A 16,800-nucleotide genomic window follows, 5' to 3' on the forward strand; every position below is an offset into this window, starting at 1 on the left:
TCCACTGCCCTCTTTGCACCCTTCCTATATACGGCACCGGCTTGGTCCCTGGAAAGCCACCCTTGAGCATCAAGATTTCAGGTTCCCAGCGCTCCCTCTTCCCCTCCTCACCCCTAAGCCAACCCCTCTACCAGGGCAGCCCAAGGAGGGGGAGCAGATTGGTTTGGGAAGTAGGTGGATGTTTAGAGTAAACAAACATGGGGACTGCTGCTTGGCAACATTCATAGGAATACTTTCCTGATTACAGTCACAGCAAACAATGGGCTATTTACTCTACTTCTCCGAGCTGTTAATTAGAGACGGAAATTCTATGTTCCCTGCCCCCAAAGGGTAAGCAGCCGACCTCCTGCTGAAGCGGCCTCATCTCCACCAGGGCAGCAGCTCTGAAATGAAGTGTCTCCAAAGGCACGTGTGGTTCATCTACCGTCCGCGTCTAGAGAGCAGAGGGGGGCCTTAGCACTTTGGGTTTCTCTCTCCAAGCCATGGTGCCTTTCGTCAGTCAAGTGGTTCCTCCCTGTTCCTCTGGGAGCCCTTTCTCCCATACCTGTCTACTGGCTTAAGCCTGCTCGTCCATGGATGAATTTTTACTGAAAGGAAGTATATCAGTGTCCAGACAGGAAATGAGCTTGAAATGCCAGAAACCCACCTAGCACTCGCTCTCTATTTAAAAAAAAAAAAAATTAAAAACAATATATATATATATATATATATATATAGTCTTATTTTACTACTCAGATACATTACTGGAACCAGTTCGGCAAATTAACTTTAATATACAGATACAAAACAACAAATATAGATTCACAGCATTTACAAGAAATCATTCAAATAACATTGTAAATAATTTTTTTTTTTTTTACAAAAACTTCATTCAACAGAAATACATGTCAAGTTATAGCAGTCTTGTACAACATAGTTCAGCTGTCAACAGCGAATTCATCAGTTTGGAAGCTGGCACGTGACTTAACAACATTGTCTTGATGTTGCGTTAAATTCAAGGAAAAGGTTACTAAAAGCTGCAAAATAGGCAAGTTAAACACAGTTGATGCTAATATTTACAAAAAGACCAATTATTAAATTACAGAATCTGTTAGAGCATTTTCTAAATACAAATGTCGATGTCTGGGAGTTAAGTAAGGACAGTAACGTCAAGTGTGTTCTAGCTAAAAACATCGGCATCAAAGATGTAAGTTTCTGGGTTCTTCCTTTTAAGTTCAGAGAGTTGCTACTTATTCTTCTCAAAACCGTTTGAGCTCTACTTTCACTGCAAGCCTCCTGAGAGTGAGAACATTAGTCAAGTGGAATTTGAATAAGAACATGTGTCAGTTAAGCTTAGAGGGACCAATGTTTTTGAGAAGTTGGACCCGGCTGATCTGTGCCCAGCGTCCGTGGCCTGCCAGCCATAGGAAGGACGTGTACCCACGCTTGTTAGTGCTGTCCTGTGAGGGACACGTCGGTTTCTCCTGTCTTCCACAAAATAACAAGACAGCAATTTTCTCCTTAACTCCAGGTAATCAGGCTCTTCTATTCTGGCTAGGTAACTAACTTGATGTGTACTGAGAAATATCAGCAGTTTTGGGCATGGAGAGTTTTCCAGCAGATAAATACTGAATCATGGCTTTTACAGAAGACTTCTATTGTGATACAAAGAGTGAATTAAATGCGCTTCTGCTATGTGTCCAGACAACAGTGGTATAGGACTGAGGGCATTTTCTGAACAGGCATGGAGTTGGTCTTCGTCTGGATTAGGTATAAAAAGGCACAACGGATTCAGAAACAGCGTGCAGACAGGGATGAAATGTTTTCAATGACAAAATCAGATCTACGAGGGGAAAAGAGGAGATCTACTGAAAACAAAACAAAACAAAACAAACCAACCTAGCAAGAAGGGTCCCCCAGGAAAGCTCTGGTACATTGCTGCCAGCCTTTTGCTTACTTGCAGGCCAAAGACGAAGAATGCGATTTCTCTAAGATTTTACAAACACTCCATTTTATGACTGTTTACGATTTACTGCAAGGCGGTTGTGCACTTTAGGTACGATGAAAATCGAGGAGGTTGCTTTTGACCCAAGGCCAAGGCCATTTCAACTGTCTTCCAACAGGTTCTGAAACATAAATAATAAATTGAGATTTGTCAAAGTGTTTTGCTATCTTTGTGCGTGTGTGTGAAAGAGAGAGTGTGTGTGTGTTGTGGGGGCATCCATATTATGCAATATGAGGTTGAAATGAGGAAAAAGGGAGAAACCAAGATTCCCAAGAAATCCATACAAAAATCCATTCGGGGGCTCTTGGATTATTTCTCTCGTGTTCTTTGCAAGTGGAGCACAGGACTTACATCAAGAAGGAAAGTGGGCAAACCTAAAATTAGAATACTGAGCCATCTATTCTTTATCAAACTCATGCGTCTGGTAATAAAACTCAAACTAGATTAACAGACTTAAAAGAAGTAAAAGGCATTCTACCTTAAAAAATTTTCTCATTTTTCAAAATCACCAGAAAAGGCCAATCAGAACCTATTCAGGGTGGGTTGGGATCAACTGACCCCACCCCCCACCCTGCACGGAGCTCACAGGGACGGCGCCGGGCACTGTCCAGGCACTGGTGCCCGAGCTTCCTGCTATTTCTGGAGAGGCCCTGGAGGGGCAGGTGGCAACCAGAAGTCAGGGCTCTGATAGGAAATACAGTGGGATTGGTCACAGAACTTCAATCACTTCATTGCACCTTTGGAAACATTAGTAAATGGAAGCCCACTAAGTGGTTCTTTACTTGAACTGACTCCTCACTGAAAATTGAACATAAGCAAATGGTTCTCTTTTCTTCCCTAATTTTCTTGTATTAAAAAAATATTCAAAATCGTTGCATATGCAAACAACTCTATTTAGCACAGAGACTCCCTAGTTATTGCTGAGGGGTCCACAAAAAGCATTTTAAGTGTCATTTTCAAAATAGGTCATTATATGTTCTTCGTAAAAATTTTAGGTTATATAAATGCAACGAAAATCGAGAGATCTGCCCACAGAAGAAACAAGCGCATGTATACACACACACGCGTGTGCACGTGCGCGCTCTTACACTCGGAGCCACAGCACCTCCTGGAAGCTTCCTCACAGAAGCAGCCTCTATCCTGGGACACTGGGTATTGGGGAGCCAAGGGCAGCAGCACCTTGCAGCCGTCCTACATCCAAGTGAGCACATCATGGGGGCAGACCTGAAAACATTTCCAGGTAATGCTCGAAGGCCCACCCAGATGCCCAGAATCAGGTCTTCCTGATGTGGGATGTCATCTCCTTTGGGACCGGTCCTGGGGAGGGGGGATGGCAGGGGGTGGAGGGAGGAGGGACCAGATGCTTGGAGGTATAGTTTCTACCTTTGTCCAGGACGTTACAGGTTTGTTTACTCTCCAGCACAGGCCGACTGGAAAACAGGACTCTGAGTAGTGTACAAAAAGGGGATTCTCACATAGAAAACCAAAGTGTGGATGACAATACCCCCGTCCAGTGCACTAAGTACATTTAAATGGCCTCTCCCTCGCAGAACTTGTCGTCTCCAGACATATTTAAAAGTTATTTTCATCAACTCTTACAATATAGACAACGAGGAGATTGCTATCGCCAGACAGCAGCCCATGTGGCCTTCGTTAGAACAGACCACTTTGTCTGAGTCTACACGTATTATTGTTAAGGTCCCTTAATAAAGAATGAATCTTCAGAACCCTCCTGACAGATGAATAACGGCAGGGTTAGCACGACCATTTGGGGCTTATGCAACAAAGTCAGCTTCGAGTCCTGAGGAAGGTGGGCTACTCTGAACCACGTTTTCTCGGTGGAATGTTCGGGTCACTGTAACTTCATTCCTTATTCCGGAGGGGACTGCAGAAACTACTGGTGGGAAAGCGCACTGATGCTCTGCGATGTCTTTCCACGGGTGCATGTGCATGTTTCGTCTGTATCAGAGAATTAAAGTAAATGGGTTTCCATACTGCAAATGGCTGGTCTGATCCGTCCCTTAGGGCACGACACGCAGGCAGGTGTGATTTCTGCACGCGGAGTCACATGCTGTACACACCGGCGGGAAGGGACCTGCCTTGAGGACCGTCCACCCTGTGGCAGGATCTCACACTTTCTCCCTGGAAAGCAGCCGCATCTTCAGGATGCAGAAGTCCCCCCGACCGCGTTCCCCAGAAGGGGTTCATCACGCTTCTCCCTCTAGCCTGTAGTGGACGCACCTTGCCAGGGGAAGCCGGCACTACCACTTGGTAACAATTCAGGGGACACCACGGCCATCTGCACCGAGGTGCTAAGTCACCTAATACTGTGGAAGACAGGAACAGCTTGTCGGTGCTGGTGAGACGCTACCGTACCAACCCCATCACGACTGTCCCCTTCGAATCCACGTGCCAAAGGGGCATCGTCATCGAGTCCCTCCTAGGAACGGCAACAGGGCGTGTGCCCGTCCTCAGTGATGCCCACTGGGGTCACTGCTCAGCATCACTGCCGAGTAGGTCAATGGTTCCTGCGGCCCAGCCATCTTGGCACAGGGCCCAGAGCGGTCTCATGGACATCAAGGCCGTGCGTCATGACCTCCGTCTCCCTTCCAAGGAGGAGCTGGGTCTTCAGAGGCACCTTGGTCACGTCCAAGACTTCTATTCTTCACCGGTCCCCGAAAGAAATTCTCAGCACTGGGTTGAACACAGAGAAACAGAAACGGCTCTCCTCTTTACAGACACCTCAGCCAACGTGTGGCCTCCTGTTTTCATTTCTTGAAAGGGGTGAGTTTGTTGAACGTGTGCCAGAAGAGCGACGGCTTCCTCTTGGGCTCTGCCAAGGCAAACACCTGCTGCTGGGGGACGCTGGTGGGCACGGTGACGTGGCGCTGGTGGAGGGGGTGCAGGTTCTGGTGCGGCGGGGCCACGGGGCATCCGCTGTAGCCTAACTCGAGAGGGGAGAAGGGTGGAACATGGACCCAGCGTCACTCATTAGCCGAAACGGAAAAACAGCACCAAGACTTGAGTTCTTAGCTGATTCTTAATTCATATGAACCCAAAGTGCACCTAAGAGCCAACATAACAGCACCTACCAGCTGCTGGGAGGATTAAGAGCTCATAGAAGTAACGTGCTGAGAACAGGGTCCCCGAACCGAATCGCATGATCGAAACGGTTTCACTGGAATAGGTTTTCAAATCTGCACCGAGGTAATGAGAAGACTTGGGACACTGAGCTCCAGGACCGCAAGCTACCTGGGAAAGTCAGAGTGACAGGAGGAAAGAGCGTGGGTCCTAGGGGGAGCCAGGACTCAGTCCAGAGGGCATCCTGGCCCTGACCAGCCACAAGGCTCTCCCGGCCTTCCCTGCTGAGAGGGGCCCGGCAGGTGACCACCACCACACGCGCTCCCTCCGTTCAGGTGCCTAGCTGCTGAGCCAGTGACTTCTGGCAGATGCTGACACAAACGGATACACTCTTAACAAACGGGTATTTACTGGTCACCTGCCACTGACGTGGAGATCCAAAAAAAGAACGAGAGGTGGGGTTTTTTTTTCCTCCTCAAAGTTATTTATCACTTAGTGGGGGTGGAGGGAATCCTGCCTTTGGGCGGAGGGAACGGGGAATGGGAACACTGAGGGTTGTTTTGGTCATGAATTCTTCTTGGCCCTCAGTGGACGGCACATCACCATCCTGGGCTTAACTGGTCTTGTTTTTGCACTTTCAGTTATGAAAATCCTGAGTGGGACACACTTCAGAGGATAAATTGTTCTTAAGTGTAGGAAGTCAATCTGAAGAAAAGGTTCTAAGAATATAACAAATATTTGGAATAAAAATCCTTATTATTTTATTCCCGTTCGGTGAGATCATGTGTTATTATCAGTGCTATAAAAAAAATAAATGAATAAAATAAAATCTTTTTTTGCTCATCAGGACAATGAGGTGTGACCTGAGCGCTGGTCATCTTCAGTAGCCATCAGGCAATTCTAATGTGCGTGGAGGGTAGGGATTCGTTGCTCTAAATGAGCTAGTGTGTTTTCTTTCCAGCTCATTTCTTGATGTACTGGACTTTTGAACCCTTTTTTCTTACCAACGCTAGAATGCAGCCTGCACTGATAAGCCGTTTGGGGCTGGAGATTTCCTCCGTGCATGCCCGAAACACGCAAGAGCTGCTGGGTTGCCTTGGACTGGCGAGCTGGCCGGCCCCAGGAAGAACTCCAGCACGACCTCAGGCTGGGGAGGTGTAGAAGCTCTTCCGCACCATTTCAAAACACATCTTACAGGCTCATGTTCAAACGTCGGCATGTACTGAAGCATACTCACACTCAAACCCGAATGCAGACTGGTCTAAACCACCTACTGGCGGGGTGGAGGGGAGTTGTTCCCTGTCATTCTGAGTTTCACCCGTTCGTCTCTTGTGTGTTGGGAGCTGATCATCAGCGTGCTAACGACTTCATTCTCCCCGATTTTAATTCCCACCCTGATATGCGTGAAGGAGATAAGAAGACGAAGCCTTCTTCAAAACTTACCTTTTGACTTTCCATGTCCCGCCTTTTGAGCATTTAACATGGCGAGTTTCTTTTGATTTTCCGAAATTTCCATTCCTGGATTTAGGAAAAGACATGACAAACATTCAAAACAGGTGAAATAAGTCGATCAGAGAAAGACAATTATCATATGATTCCCTAGGAGGATAGGGGAAGGGAGCGAAAAATAAAATAAGACAAACCAGAGAGGGAGCCAAACCAGGAGAGACTCTCCTAACCACAGGAAACGAACTGAGGGCTGCTGGAGGGTGGTGGGCAGGGGGATGGGGGAGCTGGGCGGTGGGCGTTAAGGAAGGCACCTGATACGATGAGCACTGGGGGTGATATACAACTAATGAGTCACTGACCTCTACTTCTGAACCTAATAATACACTATATGTTCGTTAATTGAACTTAAATAAAGTTTTTAAAAAGTGACACCATTAGAGAGCAAAACTAAAAATAACCCATATTAACCTTGAGGTGTTCAACATAACCCGCAACCAAGAACCTTATTCCCCGAGGAACTGTAAGTGGTTGAGAAGATCACAAATGGAGAAGCAGCAAGGACTGTCACCAGGACGGACACTAGGACGACATCCTCCCAAGCAGGACCCGCTCCTGGGTGCTGTGGGGTACTGTGAGTATCAACACACAGACGACTGACTAAATGCTGCCTGTAGGAACTCTGTCTGTCATGGGCTGTCCCGCAGCAAGTTCAGAGGCGCAGCTACCCCTGAGCAACATGGGGTTGAACAGCGTGGGTCCACTTATATGTAGGGTTTTCTCAATAAATACGGGGCAGCGCTGTAAATGTATTTCATACAACGTAGCAGATGTGTGTTAATCACTATATTATCGGTAAGGCTTCTGGCCAACAGTGGGCTGGGACTAGTGAAGTTTTAGGGGAGTCAAGCATTACACATGGATTTCTGACTGGGGCGGGGGTCGGAGCCCCAACCCCTGCGTTGTTCAAGGGTCAGCTGTATTCAGGATGTGCACCCCGTGGGAGAGGGCTGGGAAGAGCCAGCCTGTGGGGCCGGCGCCTGAGGCCGGCGGCAGAGGCGCTGCTCACCCATCTCGCGGTCCTCCCGCACGCGCCGCCTCTCGTCCTCGCAGGCCTGCAGCCACCGCGCCTTGTCCTCTTGCTTTCTGGCACAGAACAGATGAACCTCGTCCGTGGTTTTGCTGACAAGCTTGAAGGCGTTCTTCACGCTGAGGTTCCAGTCCTTGTCCCGGCCGTCCTCCAGGTCCACGAGCTCCACGTCGTCCATGTCCGTGCGGCCTCTGTAGTAGAGCACGTCCCTGCGCAGCAGGTCCTTCTTGCAGGACACCAGCTGGTGGTCGAACAGGAAGAACGTCCGCTGCTGGCTCTTTCCATGCCTGGTGACCTTGGTCAGCTCCCCGGAATGGATCAGCTCGGAGCTGCGGTCTAGGATATCCAGCCCCTGCGAGGATGAACACGCATCTTAAGACCTTCCCGTTCGGATTGCGTGAGAATGTGTCACGATCCAAGGACAAGTCCTGACAGTCTTTTTCCCACTTTCCAGTTAAAGAAGATCCATTCACAGGCCAGCAGGGCTAAAAAAGGCCACTTCCAAACACGGGTGGTTCATCTCCTTGTGTGTGTGAAATTTCTTTTCTTTATTTCCTGCCCAGTGGGAAAATGTTACAGTGCCTCTGTGCTATCTGAAGGGTCTTCCTGACGAGGAGGAATGGACTCCCGTCAGTCTGAAATGGCTGCTCCTCGGAGAATAAGGACACCAAGGAGGCTTTCTAAGTGGGGGGAACTTACTGCTCTAGACTCTGGGGCTCTGGCTTTTCAGTCTGGTATGGAGCATGGCTCCCAGAATAACTAGCTTAGGATACTGGAAACAAAAGACCAGACGGCAAAGAGCCAGCAAGGTATCGGTAAAACGTCTGACAACGAATTATCCCCTAAAAGTCACAGTCCAAGCACACAAGGAAAAAACACATCTTTACGGTATTAGGTAGGGTCGAACCCAATGGAACTGTGTGGTATTCGGTACAACACTGGTCTCGGATTTATAAGATTTTATCCTCCTTTAATCCCAGTCATACACAGTATTTGGTGGAGGCAAAAAACTACTTTGACCCCAAAATAGTTCTTCTACTGGCTTGCCTAGAGCAATTCTGCGCCCCAGATTCTTCACTTACAAAGTAGGAGAGTTTAATGCAGTGATGTCTGAAGGCCCATCCAAGCTCCAGAAGGCTCTATGGCCCCTGAAAGAGAAGTACTTCTTTCCAGCGTTCACTGCTGTAACCTACTTTAGTTAAAGACCTAACTTCCCAATCCAAACTCTCTTAATTCTTAGGCACAGTGAGTTCTGCCCAATTAGTTTAATGTACGATGAATTTCACTTGGTCTGAAAACAATCAGAACAGCATTCGTGGTTCGAGCAAAGCCACTTAACCCTGCCATCTTCCATTCCCCTATCTGTTAATGGGGGTAACAGCAGCTCCTACCCCACGGGATTACTGAGATCATTAAATGAGTTCACATACAGAAATGGCTTAGACTAGCGCCAGGCACGCAGGAAACACAACCGCCGCCGTTTTAATAAATAAACGTGCACATATGCACGCGGGACCAGCGGGACCAGCTTGGGCCAAGCACTGCACCTGCCACCGTCTTCCAGAACCCGCGTGAGAGCTCTATGAGGTAGCTAGTATTTTCAAACCCATCTTAAGGATGAAAATCTTAATCTTGCCCAGATCATACCCAATTCAACCACAGGCAGTGTGAGTCCAGAGTCCGTACACCCACCACACTATTTGTATTCTAAATGTTCTCCAGGGGCGCCTCGGTGGCACAGTCGGTTAAGCGTCCGACCCTTGGTTTCGGCTCCGGTAGTGATCTCAGGGTCGCAAGATAGAGCCCCGTGTCCCACTCTGCACTCAGCTCAGTCTGTGTAAGACTCTCCCTCGACCTTTCCCCACCCCACACCCTCTTGCTCTCAAATCAATAAATATTAAAAAAATGTTCTCCAGTTGGTCTCATGGAACATACTTTCCAGCAGGAAAGACAGAGCGTAAATAATACATTAATTACAGACATTCTTCAGAGTTGATTTTTTTGGTGGAAGTGAGTTTCTGATAAAGTAGCTGACTGTTAAGATTCAACCACTTGCCTCAAAATATATGTACCATTAGAGCCAAGAATATAACGTTATAACGTATCAGTCACAGGGTGTCACAGAATGTCATCAAACGAGACCAGAGAGAGGGAGGGCGTGAGCAGTGCTGGACGGCGAAGCAGGTGCGGGAAGGGGTGCGCACTTACCTCCCAGCCTACGATGGACACCTGCCACCGCGCTATCTTGTCTATGCTTTCCAGCCTGCGCTTGCGCTCATTGATCAGACAGGCCACATTCTTCATGGCTTCATAGGCTGCCTTTATGTTGTTGTAATCACTGTAAAGTGGGAGGCTCGTTTTAACCATAGAACCTGAAACCCATGAGACCCGACTGACCAAGTAATACACTCCATCCTGGATTTGTATACGAATAGTCTAGACAGAGTAGCATTTAAATAACGGCCATTGTTTCCTTATTCTTTTCCTCCATGAATAGACCACAGTCTCCATAGGTTAAGGGAAATGACCGAATGCAATCCAGCATTCTTCAGAATAAGAATCTTTTCATTCATTTCCCAGAAATCACAATGAATGAAAGTAAATGCCACAAGAAATAAAGTTTTAGTCACCGTGCAATGGATTATTTTCATTAAATAAAGAAAGGATAGTCTTTATGACTGACTTGGTTCTCAGACAGCCAGTTTTGCTATATAAAGTACTTTAAAAATAACTAACCATTCTCAAGAGAAATTATTCGCTCTGAGTCTCATCTTCTACCATGTTCGAGAAAGGACACAAAGAGGACACAAGCCACAGAGGCTCGACGCGGGGAGTTACGTAAATGCTGACACCATACACAGCTCGTTGGCGGACCTCTGTTTCTGGTGCTTCCTTATGCTACAGTCAGAGCAAACCGCAACGTCCTCTGGAGGAGGCTCTTGTTCCTCTGCCTCTAAAACTGCAGGTACCAGGGAAACAAACTACAGTTCTACTTGCCACACAGACTACAACAGAGCCTGGCTTGTACTGGGAAGTATGACATTCAGGTTTTGCTCAGAGTTAATAATCTGGGGACATGTAAACCAATCATCCAGCTAATGATCTGAATTCTTTGCTTTCCAGCACTTTCCTGTGTCTTATGAGACAGATAGAGCTTTCGGATCTCAGTAGCACCGAATTATATCCTCCTGCACAGCAAGGAAAGAAAGCCCTGGAAGCAGCTATTGTCTATTTACCAAACAACAATAACTCAGCCCCTGGGAAGTCCCTGGGCATTCCCCCACAAGGCAGACCCTGCTGCCTCTAGACAGGCCTATTCATACTCAGCAGCGGAGCACAAAGGAAGAACAAAACAGACACAGGGGACTGCCAAAATAATGGAGGAACCACCCACCGCAGGCCTCCAGCAACGAAGAACGTGTACATAATAATTGTACATTTTTTCCTTCAAGATGTTCTGTCAATTCTAGAGAAGAGGCAGAGTATAATCGTTTTTTGAAAAAAAAAAAAAAAAAATTTTTTTTTTTTTTCCCCTGAAGATAAGGAAATGGGTTTTCTGTCATTTCCTTTAAAAGGATTGGGGGCGGGGGGGGGGGGGGGGGGGGGGGGGAATAGTGAGACAGGCAAAGGCCTCATACTGAAAAATGTCCTTATAAAAGAAAAATTAAAGGATGATGTATAGTCCCCTGGCCACACCTTGCCACATTGAAATGTACCAATCTGCCTGTCCACGTCTGTCAAGATGTCTCTGCCTCTTATTCTCTTACAGATTTTCTATAGTTCCTCATCATGGTGTATTTTTTTAACATTTTCTGCAAATTTGTGGCTCTCTTGACTTTGCTATTTTCCCCGCACTCAAGTTTTATTTTTCCATCAGAAAAAGAAAAAAAAACATATGGCTCTCTTCCCTTTTATCTATTTCAATGAACTCCTTTCTCTTATTCCTTTAATCTTAATTCTTTATACTAGCATCCATATCTAGTTTCTACTGTTTGGTAATCTAGCTCTTTTTCTCCTTCGAGTTTCCAATCTAATTGAAAAAAGATTCCTTGGGCGCCTGGGTGGCTCAGTGGGTTAAGCCGCTGCCTTCGGCTCAGGTCATGATCTCAGGGTCCTGGGATCAAGTCCCGCATCGGGCTCTCTGCTCAGCAGGGAGCCTGCTTCCCTCTCTCTCTCTCTGCCTGACTCTCTGCCTACTTGTGATCTCTCTCTCTGGCAAATAAATAAATAAAATCTTTAAAAAAAAAAAAAGTGCGAAAAAAGATTCCTTTCACAAGCCCTGTGTCTCCACAGGAGTCCAGCAGGCAGCAGACAGGGCGAAAGAATGCGCCATTAAGCACACGCCCCAGGGCCAGGCGCTGCCGCAGGTAATCTGACCGCTGTCAGGGCCACACTTAGCTGGTAGAACCCACGACTGTTGTGGTTTGGCACAGCATATTTCCTTTGGCTACAATCCTGTCCCCCCTCTCTCATACTAGAACCTTCCAAGACGGTCCGTTCAAGGGCTACAGGCGCACGGAAAACTTTGTACCAGTGACACGGGATTCACGGCAGAGGTTTGATTCTTACGTAAGACAGTAAGCTTCATCCTAAAACCTTGCCCACTGGCATTCCGGCTGTGGCTGTGAGAACACAGCAATGCCCAACCAGTGCCACCCAAAGACGCCACACAGTTGGGACCCGCACATCTCGGGGAATGGCACAGAATGACCTGCCCATTCCAACACCGAAGGGGTGAGATCTTACAAAAGATCACAGCATGGTTACACTTTATTCTGCACATGCAAGAAAACAGGGAGTTGTTATTAAGTAAGCAATGGATACCTTTTTGGCTCCCCTAGAACTCAGTTAAGGACAAAGCAAGTCGCACAAGGAAATGGAGCTTTGGGGTAACTGTGATGAGAAGCCTCATGCTCCAAGCACAAGGGGATGGGGTGGAATGGATCTGAAAGGTCTTAGGGGTGCGTGCATGGCTTAGTCTGTTGAATGCCCAAATCCTGGTTTTGGCTCCGATCATGATCTCAGGGTTGTGAGATCAAGCCCTGTGTCCAGCTCTAAGCTTGGCACAGAGTCGGCTTGGAGATTCTCCCTCTCTCTGCCTCTGCCCCTCCCCCCGTTCCATGTGGTCTCTTTACTTAAATAAATCTTTAAAAAAGAAAGGCCTTAGATCTGGACAGGACCTCAACAGGATGCCTCTCCAAGCTAACCCTACACATTACGCTGTATCCTTGAGATTTCCCCAGTCTTCCAGAAGTTTAAACTTTGGTAGTCCTCACCCTTCTGTAAAGTAGCGTTTTGTTGCAGTACATGATACTGCTCCGACGGGGAGCTGCTGTGGGACGGGGAGCAAAGTATTTCTGAAACTGTATTCACAATGGTGTCTTTTAAAAATTGCTCTTGGGGCGCCTGGGTGGCTCAGTGGGTTAAGCCTCTGCCTTCTGCTTGGGTTGTGATCCCAGGGTCCTGGGATCGAGCTCCGCATCGGGCTCCCTGCTCAGCAAGAAGCCTGCTCCCCCCCTTCTCTCTCTCTGCCTGCCTCTCTGCCTACTTGTGATCTCTGTCAAATAAATTAATAAAATCTTTAAAAAACTGTTCTTATTAACTACTGAATAGCTACAAAAGAGGATTTATAAAACAGACATCAGTTTTAAGGACCAACAGTACAATACAAATCCCTGTATGCTCCTGACACCGTTTAAGGATTATTCCTACTTTTTTACTGTTTCTAGGAATGGATATTCTGGAGCCTCTTCCAACAACCCCAGTTTCAAGACCTCTTAATCTCGAACATTCTAAGCAAAGTGACAATTTGTTCCATGACGCTAACCACTAACCAAGAGCATCAAGAGGACCCTTAAACCCCCGGGCCGCCGCCACTCTGGGAAGCCCTGAGCGCCGCCCCGGGGACCTGGGGTGCGGCGCCGCGCATGCATCTACCAGCCACCACGCCGCTCCCACCTGTGCTCCTGCGTGGTGTACTTGAGCAGCTCGGCCAGCTGCAGCGGGTACTTGCAGATCTTCTGCACTGGCGTGAGGAGGAAGCCGTCGATGGCGATGTCGATCATCTGCTGGAGCAGGCGGCAAGCTTCGAAGAAGTGTCGGTACCTGCCCTGCTTCATGAGGCTGGACAGCTCCGCGCAGGCGCCCGGGTGGTTGTTACAGTACTCGGAATAGATGGCGAAGCCCTCTTGCTGGGAAGCAGAAGCACAGCTGCATCAGACCAGGGGCCAGCTTCGGCCACGACCTCTTCTGTGAGGTGGGGGGAGGGGCACATACAGACCAGGTGTGGCTGGGGCTGGAAGGGAGACGGTGGGGGGAGGGGCTGTCTTTGTGGGGTGGCAGCTCTAGGACTTGGCGCCCTGGTCCCACTTGTGTACCCCAAAAGTCGCACGGGGCTTCTGTGGGAGAGGAGCCCTCTGCCACCACTGTGTCTGCCCTAGCTCTGCTCTAAGGAAAAGGCAGGCACTATTCACAAATCCACCTCTCTCCCCCTCCTCCTCTTGGATTTCACTGATAAATCAGGACCATGAAGGCAGGATTCAAAGCCACCACCTGCTCCCCTCACTGCAAGTCCTCTCCTTACCAGCCTGCCACCTGGCTTCCACACGCGTGTCCCCTCTGATGTCTGATCGGAAGCCCCTGGATCACTTCCTTTCTCCTCCGCCTCTCACCTCCAGTCTGCTGCCGCCCTGCTGGCCAACCCGTGCCGGCGTGGTGGGCTTCCCCCAGTCCACTGAGGCGGGGCTGCCGGCTCCTAGGCGCCCACCCTGCCCACAGCTGTGCGTCTTTCAGCCTGCGTCCTGCCGCACAGTTTATCCTTGTCCCTGCCCAACACAACATGTTGCCCACCAGACTATTTCCCTGCAAGACAGGTTTTCCCAACCCACCCATCAATTCTCTGAGCCCCAACAGCCTGCAAGTGGTTCAAACAGCTGCTTGTCCGTGTTCCCCGAGAACAGTTTTGTCAGCTGGCTCTCGAAATCCCCTACCAATATCGCTGTCTTTCCGCATCCCTGCTGCAGTCCAGCCTACCCTAGCCCCCAGCCCCTTGTGCCCAGAAGCAGCACCCCTTGGCCCTCAGCTAGACTCTCCGGTGGTCCAGGACCCCGGCAAGGCCACACACCCAGAGGCTCCCCCTTCCCCGGGTCCTGCCCCGCCGCAGCCTGACCTTGGATGACCTCTGAAGCCTCTCTCTCAGAACCTTCTGCTCTGGCCAAAGAGGCCCGGTGCATTTGTGGGGCTGCTCTTCCCACACGTGGGGCCACCACGGCATTATTTTTGGCTGTTTAACATTAACCCACCCTGCCTCTGTGTAGTCACCGTGAGCACCCAGCGAGCGCCACGTGAGGCAGCTGTTGTCACTGCTGTCGCTATCACAGTGACTACACCCATCTGGGCTGGGAATAAAGTCTCCTTCCTGTGAAATCTGTTAGTATTGAGTTAGTCAATCCCAGTTATGAGCCCGCTATCATCACAAGACTGTTCTAAAGCAGTTTTTTGGTAACCTCAGTCTGAATCCACACCTGCCCCTTACTCAGGTGTGACCTTGGGTCAGTTACTCTCTGGGCTATAGTTTCTGCATGTGGAAAATGGGTAAATTAATCATACCTTCTCCGTAGCAGTACAGGAGCTCATGTAAGCAAACCCTGGAAACCATGCTTCACACACAATAGGTATGATGAGAGATTATTCCACATACAACCTCCTAAAGCCCTCAAAACTGCATACAAGTGGGAATATTTTGAAATCTTGAGGTATTTAGGTAAAGAGTAACCATATAAGCGAAGCAACTTAATTTACAGCTGACATCTCCATTCCCTAGGAGATTACTCCAGCAAACAAAGCAAGAAAGAGAACAAAAAGGACTCCTTTCTAGAGTGGAAACTATTTCAAAATTATTTAACCGGACGCTGGAAAGAAGAACTAAAAGGTGACGTACGTGTTGAAGAAAGCAGGATCCTATCTCACTTAAGTGAGGTTCCGCTTTATTGTACTGTTTCTCAAGGTCTTTCAGGAACTTTCTTTGGAATTTGTAAATATCTTCAATGTTTCCAAAAATGGTGGCTAGTTGTGCAACAGTGAACATTCCCGTGTGCTTGCGACACTGTCGAATATAGCCCTGCAAACAGCAAAGTAAACTTTTAAAAAATTAATCTGGAGATTACAGCAATTATTTAGTTGAATAATTTAGCTCTGGGGACCCAAAGCCATTATTAACTAGAGAAAATTATCTTAACCCTATGGGTCCCTGTTGGGATAGTCATACCTCGGAGACCCCGGGGGCTATGAATATTTTAAAAAACAAAAGGAACAAGAACAGGTGCATGTGGCTGGATGTGTACAGAAAGAAACTATACAGTTTTCAGATTATGTTCCTGAAACGAAGTTGATTGGTTTCAAATATTTCAAAGTGCAAACACTGGGACTGTCACACTTTTTCTAAACTCTTAAGATAATCATTCTCCCATCCCTAATTTCATTTCATAGCCGAGAAGACCTGTCAAATACAGCAAGCCACAGCTTGACGAAGAGCTCATGCAGCCGGCTCAGTGCCACGGCAAAGAGCCAAGAACATCTGACCCAAGGGTTCCACCATCACCTACGTTCCATAGAGAACATAACGTTGCAGCTCTTTAATCCAAGGCCGGCACGGATTAGAGCCCTATTCATTCTCCATGTACAACACCCTAGCTGTACGACGGCTGGGGTAGGAGTTAGTGCAGTGGGACGGAAAGGCCACAGATATGTGTAATAAGTATCCCCAAATCAGCATCATGTAATTACACAGCCTGAGCAGACTGGCTGATAAAATACATACCACTGACTATGTGGTATGACCTGTAACAGAAAGACAATATAAAGGTTCAAAACACAGGCTTTAAGGCAGAGTGATCTAAATCCTAGCCCCACCACAGTACCTACGATGTGCCTCAGTTCCCTCCTCTGTAAGGGGGAGCAGGGGGCGTGGCAATAGGACAAGCTGATGAGAGTGTTTGTAGGAGTTAATCCAGGTCAAAGGACAGCACAAAGTCAAAGCCCAACAACTGTTAGCCATGACTTCTTTTCCTAAAATGGTGAATTAAAGAAACTCCCTTAACTAGACACTTATAGGAAACAAGATAGCTAGCATCAGTAAGCTAAACATCGGGCGCCTGGGTGGCTCAGTCAGTTAAGTGGCTGCCTTCAGTTAAGGTCATGA

The 16,800-nt window shown here is 48.0% G+C and overlaps 1 protein-coding gene across 9 annotated transcripts in view; it reads right to left on the bottom strand.

Annotated features, from left to right (window-relative positions):
* Positions 1-749: 749 nt before the first annotated feature.
* Positions 750-16,800, bottom strand: part of SPATA13 (spermatogenesis associated 13) — a 146,146-nt gene continuing 130,095 nt past the window's right edge. For 6 of the 9 annotated variants that reach the window (XM_045977875.1, XM_045977873.1, XM_045977876.1 and 3 more), the window contains 6 exons: positions 15,541-15,720; positions 13,560-13,792; positions 9,810-9,939; positions 7,581-7,953; positions 6,509-6,583; positions 750-4,928 (listed from right to left, as the gene is read on the bottom strand). In XM_045977875.1, coding sequence (XP_045833831.1) covers positions 4,753-4,928; positions 6,509-6,583; positions 7,581-7,953; positions 9,810-9,939; positions 13,560-13,792; positions 15,541-15,720 — 1,167 coding nt within the window. In that variant the 3' untranslated portion in view covers positions 750-4,752. The remainder of the gene's footprint in view (positions 4,929-6,508; positions 6,584-7,580; positions 7,954-9,809; positions 9,940-13,559; positions 13,793-15,540; positions 15,721-16,800) is intronic. The other 3 variants (XR_006814869.1, XR_006814868.1, XM_045977874.1) reach the window with 3 other exon arrangements.

Source organism: Meles meles, chromosome 14, assembly GCF_922984935.1.
Source record: "Meles meles chromosome 14, mMelMel3.1 paternal haplotype, whole genome shotgun sequence".
Classification (NCBI taxonomy): domain Eukaryota; kingdom Metazoa; phylum Chordata; class Mammalia; order Carnivora; family Mustelidae; genus Meles; species Meles meles.